General features: G+C 42.5%; 1 protein-coding gene and 1 long non-coding RNA gene across 2 annotated transcripts in view; both read right to left on the bottom strand.

Moving 5' to 3' along the window:
* LOC142663390 (uncharacterized) overlaps positions 1-20,146 on the bottom strand; it is a 221,122-nt gene that overhangs the window by 59,889 nt on the left and 141,087 nt on the right. The gene's annotated exons all lie outside the window — the stretch shown is intronic.
* LOC142663383 (histone H4) lies at positions 7,501-7,830 on the bottom strand. The gene has a single exon (XM_075841989.1). The coding sequence runs from the start codon at positions 7,828-7,830 to the stop codon at positions 7,519-7,521; it is 312 nt and encodes a 103-aa protein (XP_075698104.1). The 3' UTR covers positions 7,501-7,518.

Raw genomic sequence — 20,146 nt, forward strand, 5'->3', positions numbered from 1 at the left:
GTAGGACTTGAAAAGGACCATCAAACCTTGGCTCAAGGCTCTTCCTCACGTGTCTTTTGACAACGACCCAATCTCCTGGTTCTAGCTTATACGTCAACTGAATCAGGACCTGGAATGGAAGCAAAGACTTGTGCATGCACCTTAGTCACTTGTTTGTTCAGCGTTTATACATAATCTGTTAGTCTACCATACTGCATTTGGAGCACCTGTGGAAAATAACATCCTAATCTGGGAGCCGACCCAAATAAGATCTCATATGGGCTGAGACCTGTTCTTTTTGTGGGCGTGTATCTTACTGAGAACAAGGCTAATGGTAGACACTCGGTCCATGGTTTCCCGGTTTCTACCATTGCTTTTTGGATTTTCAATTTGAGAGTCCCATTTAGTCTCTCAACCTTCCCACTACTTTGTGGATGGTATGGTGTATGTAGGGCTTGACTTATGCCTAGAGCTGACAACACATAGTTCATGATTTCACCCGTAAAATGAGTTCCTCTGTCGCTCTCGATCACCTCTGGAACTCCATATCTGCACACCACCTCGTTGATCAGTTTCTTTGCTGGGGCTACGGCTGTAGCTTTGGTTACTGGAAATGCTTCTGGCCATCCTGAAAAGAGATCAATACAAACAAGCACATACTCATAGGTACCGACTTTTGGTAATTGAATATAGTCTATCTGCAGTCTCTGGAACGGATATATAGGTCTGGGTGTGTGCTTCTGTGGTACTTTTACAGTTCTTCCAATATTATGTGTTGCACAGATCATGCATCCTTGTGTAAAACTGCTGGCCATCACACTAAACCCTGGAGCATACCACACCTTGTTTACCAAGTCCATCATTGCCGTTTTTTATTGGTGTGTCTCTCCATGTGTTATCTGGGCCATCATTGGGAACATTGTCTTAGGCAGGCACAGTTTATTCTTGCATTGCCAGAGGCCATCTTTTCGTAGCGTTGCTCCTTGGGCCGTCCACTTGTCTTTTTCTTCTTCTGTTGCTTGTCCTTGAAGTTTTTGCAGTAGTTCCGGGCTTACAGCTGGTCTTGTTTCCTCTGGATCTTTTATCTGACATACGGCTGCTAACACGGGTAGCTTCTGTGCTGCTTGCTTTGCCGCTTCGTCTGCCGGGGCATTTCCCCTTTTGTCTCTGGTGAACTCACCTTAGTGTGAGCTTTAATTTTTACTACTGCTACTTCTGTGGGTAACATCAGGGTCTCCATCAAGTATTTTACAAAGTCTGCATTCTTTACAGGTGTACCTGCAGAGGTCAAAAATTGTCTAGCCTTCCATATGGGGCCATAATCGTGTGCAATCCCAAAAGCATATTGAGAGTCAGTGTATATATTTGCTGTCTTTCCTTCTGCATGTTGGCATGCTGCTGCCAGGGCCTTAAGCTCCGCTTCTTGTGCTGAGCGGGACGCTGGTAAGGAGGCTGCTTCTAGGACTACATCTTCGGTGGTTACTGCATATCCTGTAAGAAAAGATCCTTCTACACAATACCTTGAACCATCCACAAAGAGTATTAGGTCTGGGTTTTGGAGTGGGGTATCTTTTACATGTGCAAACCCCACTGTTTCCTGGGCCATAAAATCATGTTCATCAGTTTCAGGCAAAAATTGTGACCATACTTTACCTACGTCTTCTCCCCCTTGCTCCAAAGGCAGTAAGGTAGCTGGGTTCAATGTAGTACAGCGGTGTAAAGTAACCTGCTCAGGAAGAAGAAGAGCACAAATTAATCTCAAATATCTTGCAGTGGACAAATGCTTAGGTTGTACTTGAGTTAGAATAGCAGTAATATCATGTGGTGGAAATGCCAGGACCAAATCTGAGGCCTTGTTTAACATTGAATTTACAGCAATAATAACTTTCACACATGATGGGGAACCTCGGGCCACAGGGTCTAGTCTAGCTGAATAATATACTATCGGGCTCTGCTGTGGTCCATGACTTTGTGTGAGAACTGCAGTGGCATGTCCATTTTGTTCAGTACAGTACAAAGTATATGCTTGCGTAGAGGTACTCCATGGATTGGTGTCACAAGCCGCTACCAAACACAACTCCTCCTCATTCAGCTGATAATCCAGAATACTTTGAGAATCTCACTTTTATCAGGTTCTGCAAATACTTGATTAATACAAAAACAAATAAAAATAAAACATTCCCAAAAACTTTACATCAAATTAACAATGTCCAGACAAGTTTTGTTTTGCCTTCTCCCTCATCTAAATCCATAAAAACTCGTGTGAGTGACGTCACATCGCCTCCTGTGTAACTTTGCTGGAGGGGGATGGTCTCTTACACATAAACCAAAATTGTACCTGATCAGTTCCTTCACCCTTCCCCCCTTTGTGGACTCTGCGAGAGTGATGTAGCAGAGTTCAAAACTACATCTCGACATAACACTAATTTAACCCCCTGTAATGTACAACAGCCTGAAACAAAAATGACTTTTTCCTGACAAACATTTGATCTTTACAATGACATAACTCATGTGTGAAATCAAAAACAAAACAATTGTAGTTAGTTATTCAATAAAACAGAAAATATTATCTCTGATAACATTAATTACTGCAAACCAATAAACAGTATAACGGTGGGGGGCACATACATTTTCAAAACCCCCGTGTCTCACAGTATCTGTAATTTAATACATCTGAATTATCAAAACACATGAAATCTGATCACATCATAGCACATAAATATCGTAACTTTTATAACCAACAGCGCTTGCGCATAAGAGAAGAAATTTATTTCGGTTTGTAGACATTACTGATATATATATATATATATATCTCAGCAGTGCATATTGAGATCCCTTTGTCTCATCAGCCCTGCAGACTGCACCCAGTCAGCCCCCCTCCTCCTCCTCCCAAACACAGCACACTTTAGAGGGGAGGGAGGGGGGTCACAAACTCGCAGCTTCTCACAACTTCTTCTCTCAACTTAACACTTTCAATGCCGGCAAAACAACATACGTATCTGCAATCATTCATCACACCATTGTATAAGAATTATCTACGTTAATGTTTAACCGTACAATCTGTCGGCCACCATCTCTATATTATGATGACGTGTTGTTTCATCAGTGAACTAGACTGGAACTTCTGTAAATAGAAAAGACACTACAAATGACAAAATTAACAAGGTGATTATTTCATACTGATTTGGATGGGCCGGGCGTGGCCACATCAGGGGCAGGGGGGGGCAGCCTCTCCCATTAGAAACAGTGCGCAGGGGGTTTCCCACCAACAATGAGGACACACTCAACATGAGGTACGGACGCCATTACCGGGCGTCGGCTGGTCCTGTTCTCTAATACATACAATATGACACAAAGTCATACAAAATATCTATATCAGCATTTAATGTTGTGTCCATTCATTTCAAGAATAAGATTACATTTCTTATCTCACTAGCAGCTGTTCTCCACCTCCCCCTTCTCTTGTCACACTAGTTGATTCTAAATTATACCATATGGGAATTTACTATAAGGTCATTTGCAACATTAAAACAGCTACTACTTCTATCACTTCCTTTGCTTTAAACTTTACTTTATAAAATATGAATTTCCTCTGACAACCTCCTCGTACTACTTCTTCTGACACTTTTCTCCATGCTTCTGCTTTCCCCTGTAACTTTTTATCTTTCAACCATCCACGTTTTGTGTCACAACATTCATTCCATTTTTCTGCGTCTAACCGTCCATGGGATTCTAGACCACATGCTTTCATTAATTTTTTATTTTTTTTTTATTTATTTATTTATTTTTTTGTTCCCTGCGTTGCCTTTTTACCTTCTCTTTCTGCTACTGCCTGTTTGGCTGTCAGTCCTTGTGGGTGCTCATCTCGTCATAGGAACACCAAGTTCCCCATTGACTCTTATTACAGATTCTAGCTGACAGACGAATTCCATTCTCATCTGTTTTAGACCGTTTCTAGTCTCCGTACTTAATAGGGACACCAGTTCCCCATTGTCTAGTTATAAGTGGTCGCCTAAAAGCAGACCCTAAGTTATGTAGGGGGTAGTTTTCCTGATAGGTGAATTTCTGGATTTACGATCCCCTAGTAAGCTTACACCCTTTTAACAGGTGCTTGCTCACCCATATGCCATACCTCAAACTCTCGTTTGCCGTGACTGTTTCCCATAGCCCTGCTATGATGGAGGGGACTCTTACCCTTCTCTCTCAGTTTTTATCTTCACTAACAAACACTATGGCTATTGGCTGTTAGGGAAAGTCCCACACTAATCCCCTCAAAACCCTTTTAAACCTTCTTCTACTCTGGCCAGAGAATTAAATTCCTTTTATAACTAGCTTACTTTCTTCTTATTCACTTTAAACACCACTCAAGGAGATATCCTCCACACCATAACAGTAATATGACAAATATTCCTGATCCAAATAATAAGGAAAACGTAAAATCAAGCTGTTCATTTGACATGCCGGATTATCGGATTGCAGAAAATTCTGGAATTTTGAGCTGAAAATCAGTGCATGATAATCCCCGCAAGTACCTCAATGCTGTACACACATTTTCGGTATTTTGCCAGATTATCAGATTGCACAAAATTTTCGATTTTCAGGCTAAAATTTAGCCTATCATAATCCCCGTAGTCACCTGAAGCATGTACACATGTTTCTGGTAATTTGCCGGATTATCGGAAGTTTTTTCCAAAAACAATTTCCTTATTCTAAAATGCATTTGTGACACAAAACTGGGTTCCTACAACATTCATACAAATACTGCCATGGAGATCAGGCACTTTATCCTGAGGGTAGGATTACATATAGACTTGACCAGATTTTTACACTAAAAATACCCTCATGTGGCCCCTCTATTCCTCAGGAGTACTACCGGGAAGGTGACCTACCAGACAGGAAGGTGCAGAGCAGAGTTTGTAAGAATTAAGTCTTCTTACCTTGCTGCAGCAGTGGTCTGCACGTTCCTTCGTCCGGGTGGTCGCCATTCAAGTCCCGGGAGATCCCCTAGGTGGGGTGCCGTCCTTCTGGTCAAGTCCCTGGTTCGGGCGCCAATTTCTGTGATCGCAATTTGAGTCACGTTACGCCTTGATCTCCATGCAGGTTCAAATCAGGTGGGGGGGGGGCGAGCTGCTCGGAGAAGTAACAGATACACTGAGACGTTTCTCAAGGCAAAATACTTCTGACTTTATTTAACTGTAGTGGTCGCTTTTATAGCGTCAGAACAAAAACATTCCATAACATATGAGTCATCTGTATATTCAATAAAACCCATTGGTGGAACACAAGGTATTCCCTTTTATGCTTAGGGGGGTTGGTCAAGTGATTGACTGCCATCTGTTCGCAATTTCAAAAGAGACAGCAGAGCAGCTGCAAACTATTTCTTCTCTTACCCTTTCTAAAATACCCATTCTACTGTAACACATGCTCTCCTCTATAACATTTCACTCCTTGGGGCCCCAGATACATTATACATATATTTATTCCATAACATGACCTATGGAATCGTCATAAGCCACTCCCAGTGCAGCTAATTGGTGGTTCCCACGAGTCTGTTCTCTGTTGGTGGATTTAAATCTATCCGATCACAGGAGCTGGTGAGCGGTGCAGTAGTTAACTACTGCCTCGTGTAGATGGTGGCGCAGTCCTCATTGATGCACTAACTATACTGTACAGAACACATTAATAGTACAACTACTCCAGTGATTCGTGTTCACGATCTACAACTCGCCCCCGACTACATAGTGTCTTAAATTCTATCTTCCAGTCTCAAGAGCTTTGTCACAATTCGGTCCCCCTGAAGTATAACCACCATCATCCCAGGTGTTTAGGTAAGATTCCATCCCCGCGTCATGTACGGATAAGAGCAGTCCTAAACTACAAAGGAGAAGTCCTACGAGGGGTCTGCGGCAATGCTTTATATATACAGGAGACGCTATTAGGGTAACAAACCATTCCTCTCAAGGACTCTTATTGCTTCTAATTCTGCCCTGGTGTACACCACCAACTAAATTTAAACAAATGAAAAAGAGAGGGGAAGAGAAGGGCAAGAAGCGCACGGATCAAAGAATCTCTTGAATTAAGAAAAAATATCGATCAATAAAACAACGAGCTTAGAGGTATATTCTACCTAACAGGGAAGGGGAGAACGGTCCCTAAGTAGAGAACACCCCATTTAATGAACAAATTCCATTCAGCATTGTGACTTATCGTAGATGAAGGGGAATAAAAGGGAAAGGTACATAAATCAAATATCAAAAGTGGGGGCATAAAGGGGACAAACTGGGCTGTAATGTTCGTCTCCCTCAAGTACCGCACTATTGGAGCTCTGATATTAGATGTTACTTCTGAATAGAGCTGCATCAATTTGTCCTTTTCATTCTCTGAATGCGTCTCAGTAAATGTTACTCTGCAGCAACTTCATGCGTTAGTGGGATGAGGTGAGTCCTAAGTATAGACAACGCACAGTGTTAGTACGAAGTAGAAATAGGTGCATTCTGTTTCCTGTCATTGTATTGCCAGCAGCTCGATTATACCAGCAGTCTGGCAAAGTGAGATACAAGACAATGCAAGTCCATACTTATGTGGAACTTGGTGCTACAAATTGGTAGTTTGTTTTGAAAATCTCGTAACATTTGTAGCAATGAGAGCAGCTTGGAAAACACGGCCCCTCCAACATTGGGTTTTGCTCTTGTAAAATGCCGTATCAGCTGCATCAGTTTTCTCCTTTTTCAATCATTGAATGCGTCTCACTAAACGTTGCTCTGCAAGAAACTGCACGCGTTACTGTAATAAAGTGAGTCCTATATAGGGACAGCAGACAGATTCATTATTAGTACTAGAGGTTAACAGATTTATTGCCAGCAGCCTTATTAATCGCAGCCGTCCGGCAGAATGAGACACGGGCCGAGCCGATACGTGTGTCAAAGTTGGTCCCAGTAACAGATTTATTGTTTGTTGTAAGAATCTGGTAACATTAGTAGCAGTGACAGCAGCTAAGAAAACACTGGCCCTCTCTCCAAGGATTGCGGAAACACGTTGCCCAGCAGCAAGCTGGACGCCGAAGAAGCAACACCGCAAGTCAGCTGTTTGATCCACTGCTCGGGCGCTTATACAGCGCTATGAGCAACTGAGCGGATATTCAGCGGTGTTTCTGCCACTCGTGTACGTGCAGGCATCGGCACAAACGGCGTCCGGCAGCGCCGCTACGAGGATGTGTTTTCCTGCCGGAGGATCACTCGCCAGCAAGTATAGCACTAAGGCACTCTTTCCCTTCACATTAACATTCCCTGGTCCAAGACCGGTTTCAGTCAGTTGCTTCTAGGACGCTATTAGGGGACACACTGCGGTCCACATATCCGGCTCCTCACTGGAAGACGGACGTGATACTGAAGCCCCTACCCCCGTGTATATAGAAGTAGAAGGTCACTGCTCAGATACACGAGCGGTCACCAGCAGACATCATAGCTGATCTATAGAGGATGTGGCGGCTCTGAGAAGAGCCTTTTTTGTGTTGTGTAATGGAGCCGAGCAGGAGCGGAATTAACCTCCGAAGCCGTAGAGAGTGCGGCCCTGGCGTTTGAGCGCGTACACCACGTCCATAGCGGTGACGGTCTTCCTCTTAGCGTGCTCGGTGTAGGTGACGGCGTCACGGATGACGTTCTCCAGGAAAACCTTCAGGACGCCGCGAGTCTCTTCATAGATGAGACCGGAGATGCGTTTGACGCCTCCCCTGCGAGCTAGACGGCGGATGGCAGGCTTGGTGATGCCCTGGATGTTATCACGGAGCACCTTCCTATGCCGCTTAGCACCGCCCTTTCCGAGTCCTTTTCCTCCTTTACCGCGACCAGACATCTTGTAAGCTGGAGCTAAAGAGAAATATTGTACCGATAACGGCGGGGCGCGTCTTTATATAGACCTTGTGTGGACCAGAGAGAGAACTGGTATTCATGTCACTTCCGGGGCGTTTCATTCAGTAAATTCACATTACCAATCCCTCCCCCTCCCGTTGATTGGCTTAACTCAGATTTTGAATTGCAAGCTCATTTTACAATACCGGCCGCTCTTTTCCCGCTTCTACTTGTACTTTCATATTACCGGCATTATGTCCCTGTTCCTTCATATTACAGGCATTATGTCCCTGTTCCTTCATATTACAGGCATTATATCACTGTTCCTTCATATTAACGGCATTATGTCCCTGTTCCTTCATATTATCAGCATTATGTCCCTGTTCCCTTATCTTACCGGCATTACGTCACTGTTCCTTCATATTACCGGCATTATGTCCCTGTTCCTTCATATTACCGGCATTATGTCCCTGTTCTTTCATATTAAGGGCATTATGTCACTGTTCCTTCATATTACCGGCATTATGTCCCTGTTCCTTCATATAACCGGCATTATGTCCCTATTCCCTCATCTGATCCGGCATTATGTGCCTGTTCAGTCATCTTACCGGAATTATGTCCCTGTTCCTTCATCTTACCGGGATTACGTCACTGTTCCTTCATATTACCGGCATTAGGTCCCTGTTTCTTAATATTATCGGCATTACGTCCCTGTACCTTCATATTACCGGCATTATGTCCCTGATCCTTCATATTACCGGCATTATTTTCCTGTTCCTTCATTTTACTGCCATTATGTCCACTGAAGGAGGGTACAGGGACATAATGCCGGTAATATGTCCCTGTTCCCTCATCTTACAGGCATTATGTCCCTGTTACTTCATATTACCGGCTTCATGTCACTGTTCTCTCATATTACAGACATTATGTCCCTGTTCCCTCATATTACCGGCATTACGTCCCTGCTCCTTCATATTATCGGCACTACGTCCCTGTTTCTTCATATTACCAGAATTGCGTCCCTATTCCTTCATATTACCTGCATTATGTCCCTGTTCCTTCATATTACCAGCATTATGTTCCTGTTTCCTCATATTACAGGCATTTTGTCCCTGTTCCTTCATATTACAGGCATTATGTCCTTGTTCTTTCATATTACGGGCTTTATGTCCTTGTTTCTTCATATTACAGGCATTATGTCCTTGTTCCTTCATGTAACCGGCATTAAGTCCCTGTTCCCTCATCTTACCGGCATTATGTCCCTGTTCCCTCACCTTACCGGCATTATGTCCCTGTTCCCTCATTTGAACCGGCATTATGTGCCTGTTCCTCCATATTACCGGAATTACGTCCTATTCCTTCATATTACAGGCATTATGTCCCTTTTCCTTCATATTACAGGCATGATGTCCCTGTTCCTTCATATTACCGGCATTAAGTCCCTGTTCCCTCATCTTACCGGCATTATGTCCCTGTTCCTTCATATTAATGGCATTATGTCCCTGTTCCTTCATATTACCAGCTTTATGTCCCTGTTCTCTCATATTACAGACATTATGTCCCTGTTCCCTCATATTACCGGCAATACGTCCCTGCTCCTTCATATTATCGGCATTACGTCCCTGTTTCTTCATATTACCAGCATTACGTCCCAGTACCTTCATATTACCAGAATTGCGTCCCTATTCCTTCATATTACCGGCATTATGTCCCTGTTCCTTCATATTACAGGCATTATTTCCCTGTTCCTTCATATTACAAGCATTATGTCCATGTTCCTTCATATTACAGGCATTTTGTCCCTGTTCCTTCATATTACAGGCATTATGTCCCTGTTCCTTCATATTACCGGCATTATGTCCCTGTACCCTCACCTTACCGGCATTATGTCCCTGTTCCCTCATTTGAACCGGCATTATGTGCCTGTTCCTCTATTATACCGGAATTACGTCCCTATGTCTTCATATTAATGGCATTATGTCCCTGTTCCTTCATATTACCGGCATTATGTCCCTGTTCCTTCATATTAACGGCATTATGTCCCTGTTCCCTTATCTTACCGGCATTACGTCACTGTTCCTTCATATTACCGACATTATGTCCCTATTCCTTCATATTACCGTCATTACGTCCCTGTTCCTTCATATTAACGGCATTATGTCCCTGTTCCCTTATCTTACCGGCATTACGTCACTGTTCCTTCATATTACCGACATTATGTCCCTGTTCCTTCATATTACCGAAATTGCGTCCCTATTCCTTCATATTACCGGCATTAAGGTCCTTGTTCCTTCATATTACAGGCATTATGTCCCTGTTCCTTCATATAACCGGCATTAAGTCCCTGTTCGCTCATCTTACCGGCATTATGCCCCTGTTCCCTCATTATACCGGCATTATATCCCTATTCCCTCATCTGAACCGGCATTATGTGCCTGTTCCTTCATCTTACCGGGATTACGTCACTGTTCCTCCATATTACCGTAATTATGTCCCTATTCCTTCATATTACCGGTATTACGTCCCTGTTCCTTCATATTACCGGCATTAAGTCCCTATTTCTTAATATTATCGGCATTACGTCCCTGTTCCTTCATATTACCAGAATTGCGTCCCTATTCCTTCATATTACTGGCATTATGTCCCTATTCCTTCATATAACCGGCATTAAGTCCCTGTTCCCTCATCTTACCGGCATTATGTCCCTGTTCCCTCATCTTACAGGCATTATGTCCCTGTTCCCTCATTTGAACCGGAATTACGTCCCTGTTCCTTCATGTTAACGGCATTACGTTCCTGCTCCTTCATATTATCGGCTTTACGTCCCTGTTCCTTCATATTATCGGCATTACGTCCCTGTTCCTTCATATTATCGGCATTATGTCCCTGCTCCCTCATATTATCGGCATTACGTCCCTGTCCCTTCATATTATCGGCATTACGTCCCTGTTCCTTCATATTATCGGCATTATGTCCCTGTTCCTTCATATTATCGGCATTACGTCCCTGTTCCTTCATATTATCGGCATTACGTCCCTGTTCCTTCATATTATCGGCATTATGTCCCTGTTCCTTCATATTATCTGCATTACGTCCCTTTTCCCTCACCTTACCGGCATTTTGTCCCTGTTTCCTCATCTTACCGGCATTTTGTCCCTGTTCCCTCATCTTACAGGCATTATGTCCCTGTTCTCTCATCTTACCGGGATTACGTCACTGTTCCTCCATATTACCGGCATTATGTCCCTATTCCCTCATCTTACCGGCATTATGTCCCTGTTCCCTCATTTGAACCGGCATTACGCCCCTGTTCCTTCATATTAACGGCATTACGTCCCTGCTCCTTCATATTATCGGCATTACGTCCCTGTTTCTTCATATTATCGGCATTATGTCCCTGCTCCCTCATATTATCGGCATTACGTCCCTGTTCCTTCATATTATCGGCATTACGTCCCTGTTCCTTCATATTATCTGCATTACGTCCCTTTTCCCTCACCTTACCGGCATTTTGTCCCTGTTCCCTCATCTTACTGGCATTTTGTCCCTGTTCCCTCATCTTACAGGCATTATGTCCCTGTTCTCTCATCTTACCGGCATTATGTCCCTGTTCCTTCATATTACCGGCATTATGTCCCTGTTCCTTCATATTACCAGCATTATTTCCCTGTTCCTTCATATTATCGCCATTATTTGCCTATTCCTTCATATTATCGGCATTATGTCCCTGTTCCTTCATATTATCGGCATTATGTCCCTGTTCCTTCATATTATCGGCATTATGTCCCTGTTCCTTCATATTATCGGCATTATTTTCCTGTTCCTTCATATTATCGGCATTATGTCCCTGTTCCTTCATATTATCGGCATTATGTCCCTGTTCCTTCATATTATCGGCATTATGTCCCTGTTCCTTCATATTACAGGCATTATGTCCCTGTTCCTTCATATTACAGGCATTATTTCCCTGTTCCTTCATATTACAGGCATTATTTCCCTGTTCCTTCATATTATCGGCATTATGTCCCTGTTCCTTCATATTACAGGCATTATGTCCCTGTTCCTTCATATTACAGGCATTATCTCCTTGTTCCTTCATATTACCGGCATTATGTCCCTTTTCCTTCATATTACCGTCATTACGTCCCTGTTCCTTCATATTACCGGCATTATGTCCCTGTTCCCTTATCTTACCGGCATTACGTCACTGTTCCTTCATATTACCGACATTATGTCCTTGCTCCTTCATATTACCGACATTATGTCCCTGTTCCTTCATATTACCGGCATTATGTCCCTGTTCCTTCATATTACCAGCATTATTTCCCTGTTCCTTCATATTATCGCCATTATGTCCCTGTTCCTTCATATTATCGGCATTATTTGCCTATTCCTTCATATTATCGGCATTATGTCCCTGTTCCTTCATATTATCGGCATTATGTCCCTGTTCCTTCATATTATCGGCATTATGTCCCTGTTCCTTCATATTATCGGCATTATTTTCCTGTTCCTTCATATTATCGGCACTATGTCCCTGTTCCTTCATATTATCAGGATTATGTCCCTGTTCCTTCATATTATCGGCATTATGTCCCTGTTCCTTCATATTACAGGCATTATGTCCCTGTTCCTTCATATTACAGGCATTATTTCCCTGTTCCTTCATATTACAGGCATTATTTCCCTGTTCCTTCATATTACAGGCATTATGTCCCTGTTCCTTCATATTACAGGCATTATGTCCCTGTTCCTTCATATTACAGGCATTATCTCCTTGTTCCTTCATATTACCGGCATTATGTCCCTTTTCCTTCATATTACAGGCATTATGTCCTTGTTCCTTCATATTCCCGGCATTATGTCCCTGTTCCTTCATATTACCGGCTTTATGTCCATGTTCCTTCATATTACCGGCATTATGTCCCTGTTACCTCATCTTACCGGTATTATGTCCCTGTTCCTTCATATTACCGGCATTATGTCTCTGTACCCTCATATTACCGGCATTATGTCCCTGTTCCTTCATACTATAGGCATTATTTTCCTGTTCCTTCATATTACAGGCATTATGTCCCTGTTCCCTCATTTTACAGGCATTTTGACCCTGTTCCTTCATATTACAGGCATTATGTCCCTGTTCCCTCATCTTACCGGCATTATGTCCCGGTTCCCTCATCTTACCGGCATTATGTCCCTGTTCCTTCATATTACCGGCATTATGTCCTTGTTCCTTCATATTACCGGCATTATGTCCCTGTTCCTTCATATTACCGGCATTATGTCCATGTACCCTCATATTACAGACATTATGTCCCTTTTCCCTCATCTTACAGGCATTATGTCCCTGTTCCCTCATGTTACCGGCATTACGTCCCTGTTCCTTCATATTACCGGCATTATGTCCCCTTTCCTTCATATTACCGGCTTTATTTCCCTGTTCCTTCATATTACCGCCATTATGTCCCTGTGCCTTCATATTACAGGCATTTTGTCCCTGTGCCTTCATATTACTGGAATTATGACTATGTTCCTTCATATTACCGACATTATGTCCCTGTTCCTTCATATTACAGGCATTAAGTCCCTGTTCCTTCATATGACAGGCATTATCTCCTTGTTCCTTCATATTACCTGCATTATGTCCCTGTTACTTCATATTACAGGCATTATGTCCTTGTTCCTTCATATTACCGGCATTATGTCCATGTTCCTTCATATTACCGGCATATTGTCCCTATTCCTTCAAATTAACGGCATTATGTCCCTGTTACCTCATCTTACCGGTATTATGTCCCTGTTCCTTCATATTACCGGCATTATGTTCCTGTTCCTTTATATTACCGGCATTATGTCCCTGTTCCCTCATATTACCGGCATTATGTCCCTGTTCCTTCATACTATAGGCATTATGTCCTTGTTCCCTCATTCTACAGGCATTTTGACCCTGTTCCTTCATATTACAGGCATTATGTCCCTGTTCCCTCATATTACAGGCATTATGTCCCTTTTCCTTCATATTATAGGTATTATGTCCCATTTTATAGGCATTTTGACCCTGTTCCTTCATGTTACCGGCATTATGTCCCTGTTCCTTCATATTACAGGCATAATGTCCATTTTCCCTCATCTTACCGGCATTATGTCCCGGTTCCCTCATCTTACCGGCATTATGTCCCTGTTCCTTCATATTACTGGCATTATGTCCTTGTTCCTTCATATTACAGGCATTATGTCCCTGTTCCTTCATATTACCGGCATTATGTCCATGTTCCCTCATATTACAGACATTATGTCCCTTTTCCCTCATCTTACAGGCATTATGTCCCTGTTCCCTCATGTTACCGGCATTACGTCCCTGTTCCTTCATATTACCGCCATTATGTCCCTGTTCCCTCATCTTACAGGCATTATGTCCCTGTTCCTCCATATTACCGACATTATGTCCCTGTTCCTTCATATTACAGGCATTATCTCCTTGTTCCTTCATAATACCGGCATTATGTCCTTGTACCTTCTAATTACCGGCATTATGTCCCTGTTCCCTCATCTTACAGGCATTATGTCCCTGTTCCCTCATATTACAGGCATTATGTCCCTGTTCCTTCATATTATAGGCATTATGTCCCTGTTCCCTCATATTACAGGCAATATGTCCCTGTTCCTTCATATTATAGGCATTATGTCCCTGTTCCCTCATATTACATGCATTATGTCCCTGTTCCTTCATATTACCGACATTATGTCCTTGTTCCTTCATATTAGCGGCATTATGTCCCTGTTCCTTCATATTACAGGCATTATGATCCTGTTCCTTCATATTACCGGCATTATGTCCCTGTTCCCTCATCTTACCAGCATTATGTCCCTGTTCCTTCATATTAGCGGCATTATGTCCCTGTTCCCTCATATTGCAGGCATAATGTCCCTGTTCCCTCATATTACTGGCATTATGTCCCCTGAAGAAGGGTGCAGGAACAAAATGCCGGTAATATGTCCCTGTACCCTCATCTTACAGGCATTATGTCCTTGTTCCTCGTATTACCGGCATTACGTCCCTGCTCCCTCATATTACCGGCATTATGTCCCTGTTCCTTCATATTACCAGCATTATGTCCCTGTTCCTTCATATTACCGGCATTATGTCCATTTTCCTTCATATTACCGGCATTATGTCCCTGTTCCTTCATATTACCGGCATTATGTCCATGTTCCCTCATATTACCGGCATTATGTCCCTGTTCCCTCATGTTACTGGCATTACGTCCCTGTTCCTCCATATTACCGACATTACGTCCCTGTTCCTTCATATTACAGGCATTATCTCCTTTTTCCTTCATATTACCGGCATTATGTCCCTGTTCCTTCATATTACCGGCATTACGTCCCTGTTCCTTTATATTACTGACATTATGTCCCTGTTCCTTCATATTACAGGCATTTTGTCCCTGTGCCTTCATATTACCGGAATTATGACTATGTTCCTTCATATTACCGACATTATGTCCCTGTTCCTTCATATGACAGGCATTATCTCCTTGTTCCTTCATATTACCGGCATTATGTCCTTGTTCCTTCTAATTACCGGCATTATGTCCCTGTTCCCTCATCTTACAGGCATTATGTCCCTGTTCCTTCATATTACAGGCATTATGTCCCTGTTCCTTCATATTATAGGCATTATGTCCCTGTTCCTTCATATTACCGGCATTATGTCCCTGTTCCTTCATATTACAGGCATTATGTCCTTGTTCCTTCATATTACCGGCATTATGTCCCTGTTCCTTCATATTACCGGCATTATGTCCCTATTCCTTCATATTACCGGCATTATGTCCCTGTTACCTCATCTTACCGGTATTATGTCCCTGTTCCTTCATATTACCGGCATTATGTTCCTGTTCCTTTATATTACCGGCATTATGTCCCTGTTCCCTCATATTACCGGCATTATGTCCCTGTTCCTTCATACTATAGGCATTATGTCCTTGTTCCCTCATTCTACAGGCATTTTGACCCTGTTCCTTCAAATTACCGGCATTATGTCCCTGTTCCTTCATATTACAGGCATTATGTCCTTGTTCCTTCATATTACCGGCATTATGTCCCTGTTCCTTCATATTACCGGCATTATGTCCCTATTCCTTCATATTACCGGCATTATGTCCCTGTTACCTCATCTTACCGGTATTATGTCCCTGTTCCTTCATATTACCGGCATTATGTTCCTGTTCCTTTATATTACCGGCATTATGTCCCTGTTCCCTCATATTACCGGCATTATGTCCCTGTTCCTTCATACTATAGGCATTATGTCCTTGTTCCCTCATTCTACAGGCATTTTGACCCTGTTCCTTCATATTACAGGCATTATGTCCCTGTTCCTTCATATTACAGGCATTATCTCCTTGTTCCTTCATAATACCGGCATTATGTCCTTGTTCCTTCTAATTACCGGCATTATGTCCCTGTTCCCTCATCTTACAGGCATTATGTCCCTGTTCCTTCATATTACAGGCATTATGTCCCTGTTCCTTCATATTATAGGCATTATGTCCCTGTTCCCTCATATTACAGGCATTATGTCCCTGTTCCTTCATATTATAGGCATTATGTCCCTGTTCCCTCATATTACAGGCATTATGTCCCTGTTCCTTCATATTAAAGGCATTATGTCCCTGTTCCCTCATCTTACCGGCATTATGTCCCTGTTCCTTCATATTACCGACATTATGTCCTTGTTCCTTCATATTAGCGGCATTATGTCCCTGTTCCTTCATATTACAGGCATTATGATCCTGTTCCTTCATATTACCGGCATTATGTCCCTGTTCCCTCATCTTACCAGCATTATGTCCCTGTTCCTTCATATTAGCGGCATTATGTCCCTGTTCCTTTATATTACCGACATTATGTCCCTGTTCCCTCATATTACAGGCATAATGTCCCTGTTCCCTCATATTACTGGCATTATGTCCCCTGAAGAAGGGTGCAGGAACAAAATGCCGGTAATATGTCCCTGTACCCTTATCTTACAGGCATTATGTCCTTGTTCCTCGTATTACCGGCATTACGTCCCTGCTCCTTCATATTGCCGGCATTATGTCCCTGTTCCTTCATATTACCAGCATTATGTCCCTGTTCCTTCATATTACCAGCATTATGTCCCTGTTCCTTCATATTACAGGCATTTTGTCCCTGTTCCTTCATATTACCGGCATTATGTCCTTTTTCCTTCATATTACCGGCATTATGTCCCTGTTCCTTCATATTACCGGCATTATGTCCATGTTCCCTCATATTACCGGCATTATGTCCCTGCTCCCTCATGTTACTGGCATTACGTCCCTGTTCCTCCATATTACCGACATTATGTCCCTGTTCCCTCATATTACCGGCTTTATGTCCCTGTTCCCTCATATCACAGACATTATATCCCTGTTCCCTCATATTACAGACATTATATCCCTGTTCCCTCATATTACAGGCATTATGTCCCTGTTCCCTCATATTACAGGCATTATGTCCCTGTTTCCTCATCTTACAGGCATTATGTCCCTGTTCCTTTATATTACCGGCATTATGTCCTTGTTCCTTCTAATTACCGGCATTATGTCCCTGTTCCTTCATATTACAGGCATTATATCCCTGTCCCTTCATATTACCGGCATTATGTCCCTGTTCCCTCATATTACAGGCATTATGTCCCTGTTCCTTCATATTATAGGCATTATGTCCCTGTTCCCTCATATTACTGGCATTATGTCCCTGTTCCTTCATATTACCGGCATTATGTCCATGTTCCCTCATATTACCGGCATTATGTCCCTGTTCCTTCATATTATAGGCATTATGTCCCTGTTCCTTCATATTAAAGTCATTATGTCCCTGTTTCCTCATCTTACCGGCATTATGTCCCGTTCCTTCATATTACCAACATTATGTCCTTGTTCCTTCATATTAGCGGCATTATGTCCCTATTCCCTCATATTAAAGGCATTATGATTCTGTTCCTTCATATTACCGGCATTATGTCCCTGTTCCTTCATATTGCCGTCATTACGTCCCTGTTCCTTCATATTACAGGCATTATCTCCTTTTTCCTTCATATTACCGGCATTATGTCCCTGTTCCTTAATATTAACGGCATTACGTCCCTGTTCCTTTATATTACTGACATTATGTCCCTGTTCCCTCATATTACAGACATTATGTCCCTGTTCCCTCATCTTACCGGAATTATATCCCTGTTCCTTCATTTTACCGGCATTATGTCCCTGTTCCTTCATATTACAGGCATTATGTCCCTGTTCCTTCATATTACAGGCATTATGTCCCTGTTCCTTCATATTACAGGCATTATGTCCCTGTTCCTTAATATTAACGGCATTACGTCCCTGTTCCTTTATATTACCGACATTATGTCCCTGTTCCCTCATATTACAGACATTATGTTCCTGTTCCCTCATCTTACCGGCATTATATCCCTGTTCCTTCATATTACAGGCATTATGTCCCTGTTCCTTCATATTACAGGCATTATGTCCCTGTTCCCTCATCTTACCGGTATTATGTTCCTGTTCCCTCATATTACCGGCTTTATGTCCCTGTTCCCTCATATTACAGACATTATATCCCTGTTCCCTCATATTACAGACATTATATCCCTGTTCCCTCATATTACAGGCATTATGTCCCTGTTCCCTCATATTACAGGCATTATGTCCCTGTTTCCTCATCTTACAGGCATTATGTCCCTGTTCCTTTATATTACCGGCATTATGTCCTTGTTCCTTCTAATTACCGGCATTATGTCCCTGTTCCTTCATATTACAGGCATTATATCCCTGTCCCTTCATATTACCGGCATTATGTCCCTGTTCCCTCATATTACAGGCATTATGTCCCTGTTCCTTAATATTATAGGCATTATGTCCCTGTTCCCTCATATTACAGGCATTATGTCCCTGTTCCTTCATATTATAGGCATTATGTCCCTGTTCCTTCATATTAAAGGCATTATGTCCCTGTTTCCTCATCTTACCGGCATTATGTCCCGTTCCTTCATATTACCAACATTATGTCCTTGTTCCTTCATATTAGCGGCATTATGTCCCTGTTCCTTCATATTACAGGCATTATGATTCTGTTCCTTCATATTACCGGCATTATGTCCCTGTTCCCTCATCTTACCAGCATTATGTCCCTGTTCCTTCATATTACCAGCATTATGTCCCTGTTCCTTCATATTACCAGCATTGTGTCCCTGTTCCTTCATATTACAGGCATTTTGTCCCTGTTCCTTCATATTACCGGCATTATGTACTTTTTCCTTCATATTACCGGCATTATGTCCCTGTTCCTTCATATTACCGGCATTATGTCCATGTTCCCTCATATTACCAGCATTATGTCCCTGTTCCCTCATGTTACTGGCATTACGTCCCTGTTCCTCCATATTACCGACATTATGTCCCTGTTCCTTCATATTGCCGTCATTACGTCCCTGTTCCTTCATATTACAGGCATTATCTATTTTTATCCTTCATATTACCGGCATTATGTCCCTGTTCCTTCATATTACCGGCATTACGTCCCTGTTCCTTTATATTACCGACATTATGTCCCTGTTCCCTCATATTAAAGACATTATGTCCCTGTTCCCTCATCTTACCGGCATTATATCCCTGTTCCTTCATATTACAGGCATTATGTCCCTGTTCCCTCATATTACAGACATTATATCCCTGTTCCCTCATATTACAGACATTATATCCCTGTTCCCTCATATTACATGCATTATGTCCCTGTTCCCTCATATTACAGGCATTATGTCCCTGTTTCCTCATCTTACAGGCATTATGTCCCTGTTCCTTTATATTACCGGCATTATGTCCTTGTTCCTTCTAATTACCGGCATTATGTCCCTGTTCCTTCATATTACAGGCATTATATCCCTGTCCCTTCATATTACCGGCATTATGTCCCTGTTCCCTCATATTACAGGCATTATGTGCCTGTTCCTTAATATTATAGGCATTATGTCCCTGTTCCCTCATATTACAGGCATTATGTCCCTGTTCCTTCATATTATAGGCATTATGTCCCTGTTCCTTCATATTAAAGGCATTATGTCCCTGTTTCCTCATCTTACCGGCATTATGTCCCGTTCCTTCATATTACCAACATTATGTCCTTGTTCCTTCATATTAGCGGCATTATGTCCCTGTTCCTTCATATTACAGGCATTATGATTCTGTTCCTTCATATTACCGGCATTATGTCCCTGTTCCCTCATCTTACCAGCATTATGTCCCTGT

The sequence above is a fragment of the Rhinoderma darwinii genome, chromosome 11 (genome assembly GCF_050947455.1).
Source record: "Rhinoderma darwinii isolate aRhiDar2 chromosome 11, aRhiDar2.hap1, whole genome shotgun sequence".
NCBI classification, from domain to species: domain Eukaryota; kingdom Metazoa; phylum Chordata; class Amphibia; order Anura; family Rhinodermatidae; genus Rhinoderma; species Rhinoderma darwinii.

Coding starts and splice junctions, on each gene's coding strand:
- LOC142663383 (XM_075841989.1), bottom strand. CDS start 7,830: ATGTCTGGTCGCGGTAAAGGAGGAAAAGGACTCGGAAAGGGCGGTGCT.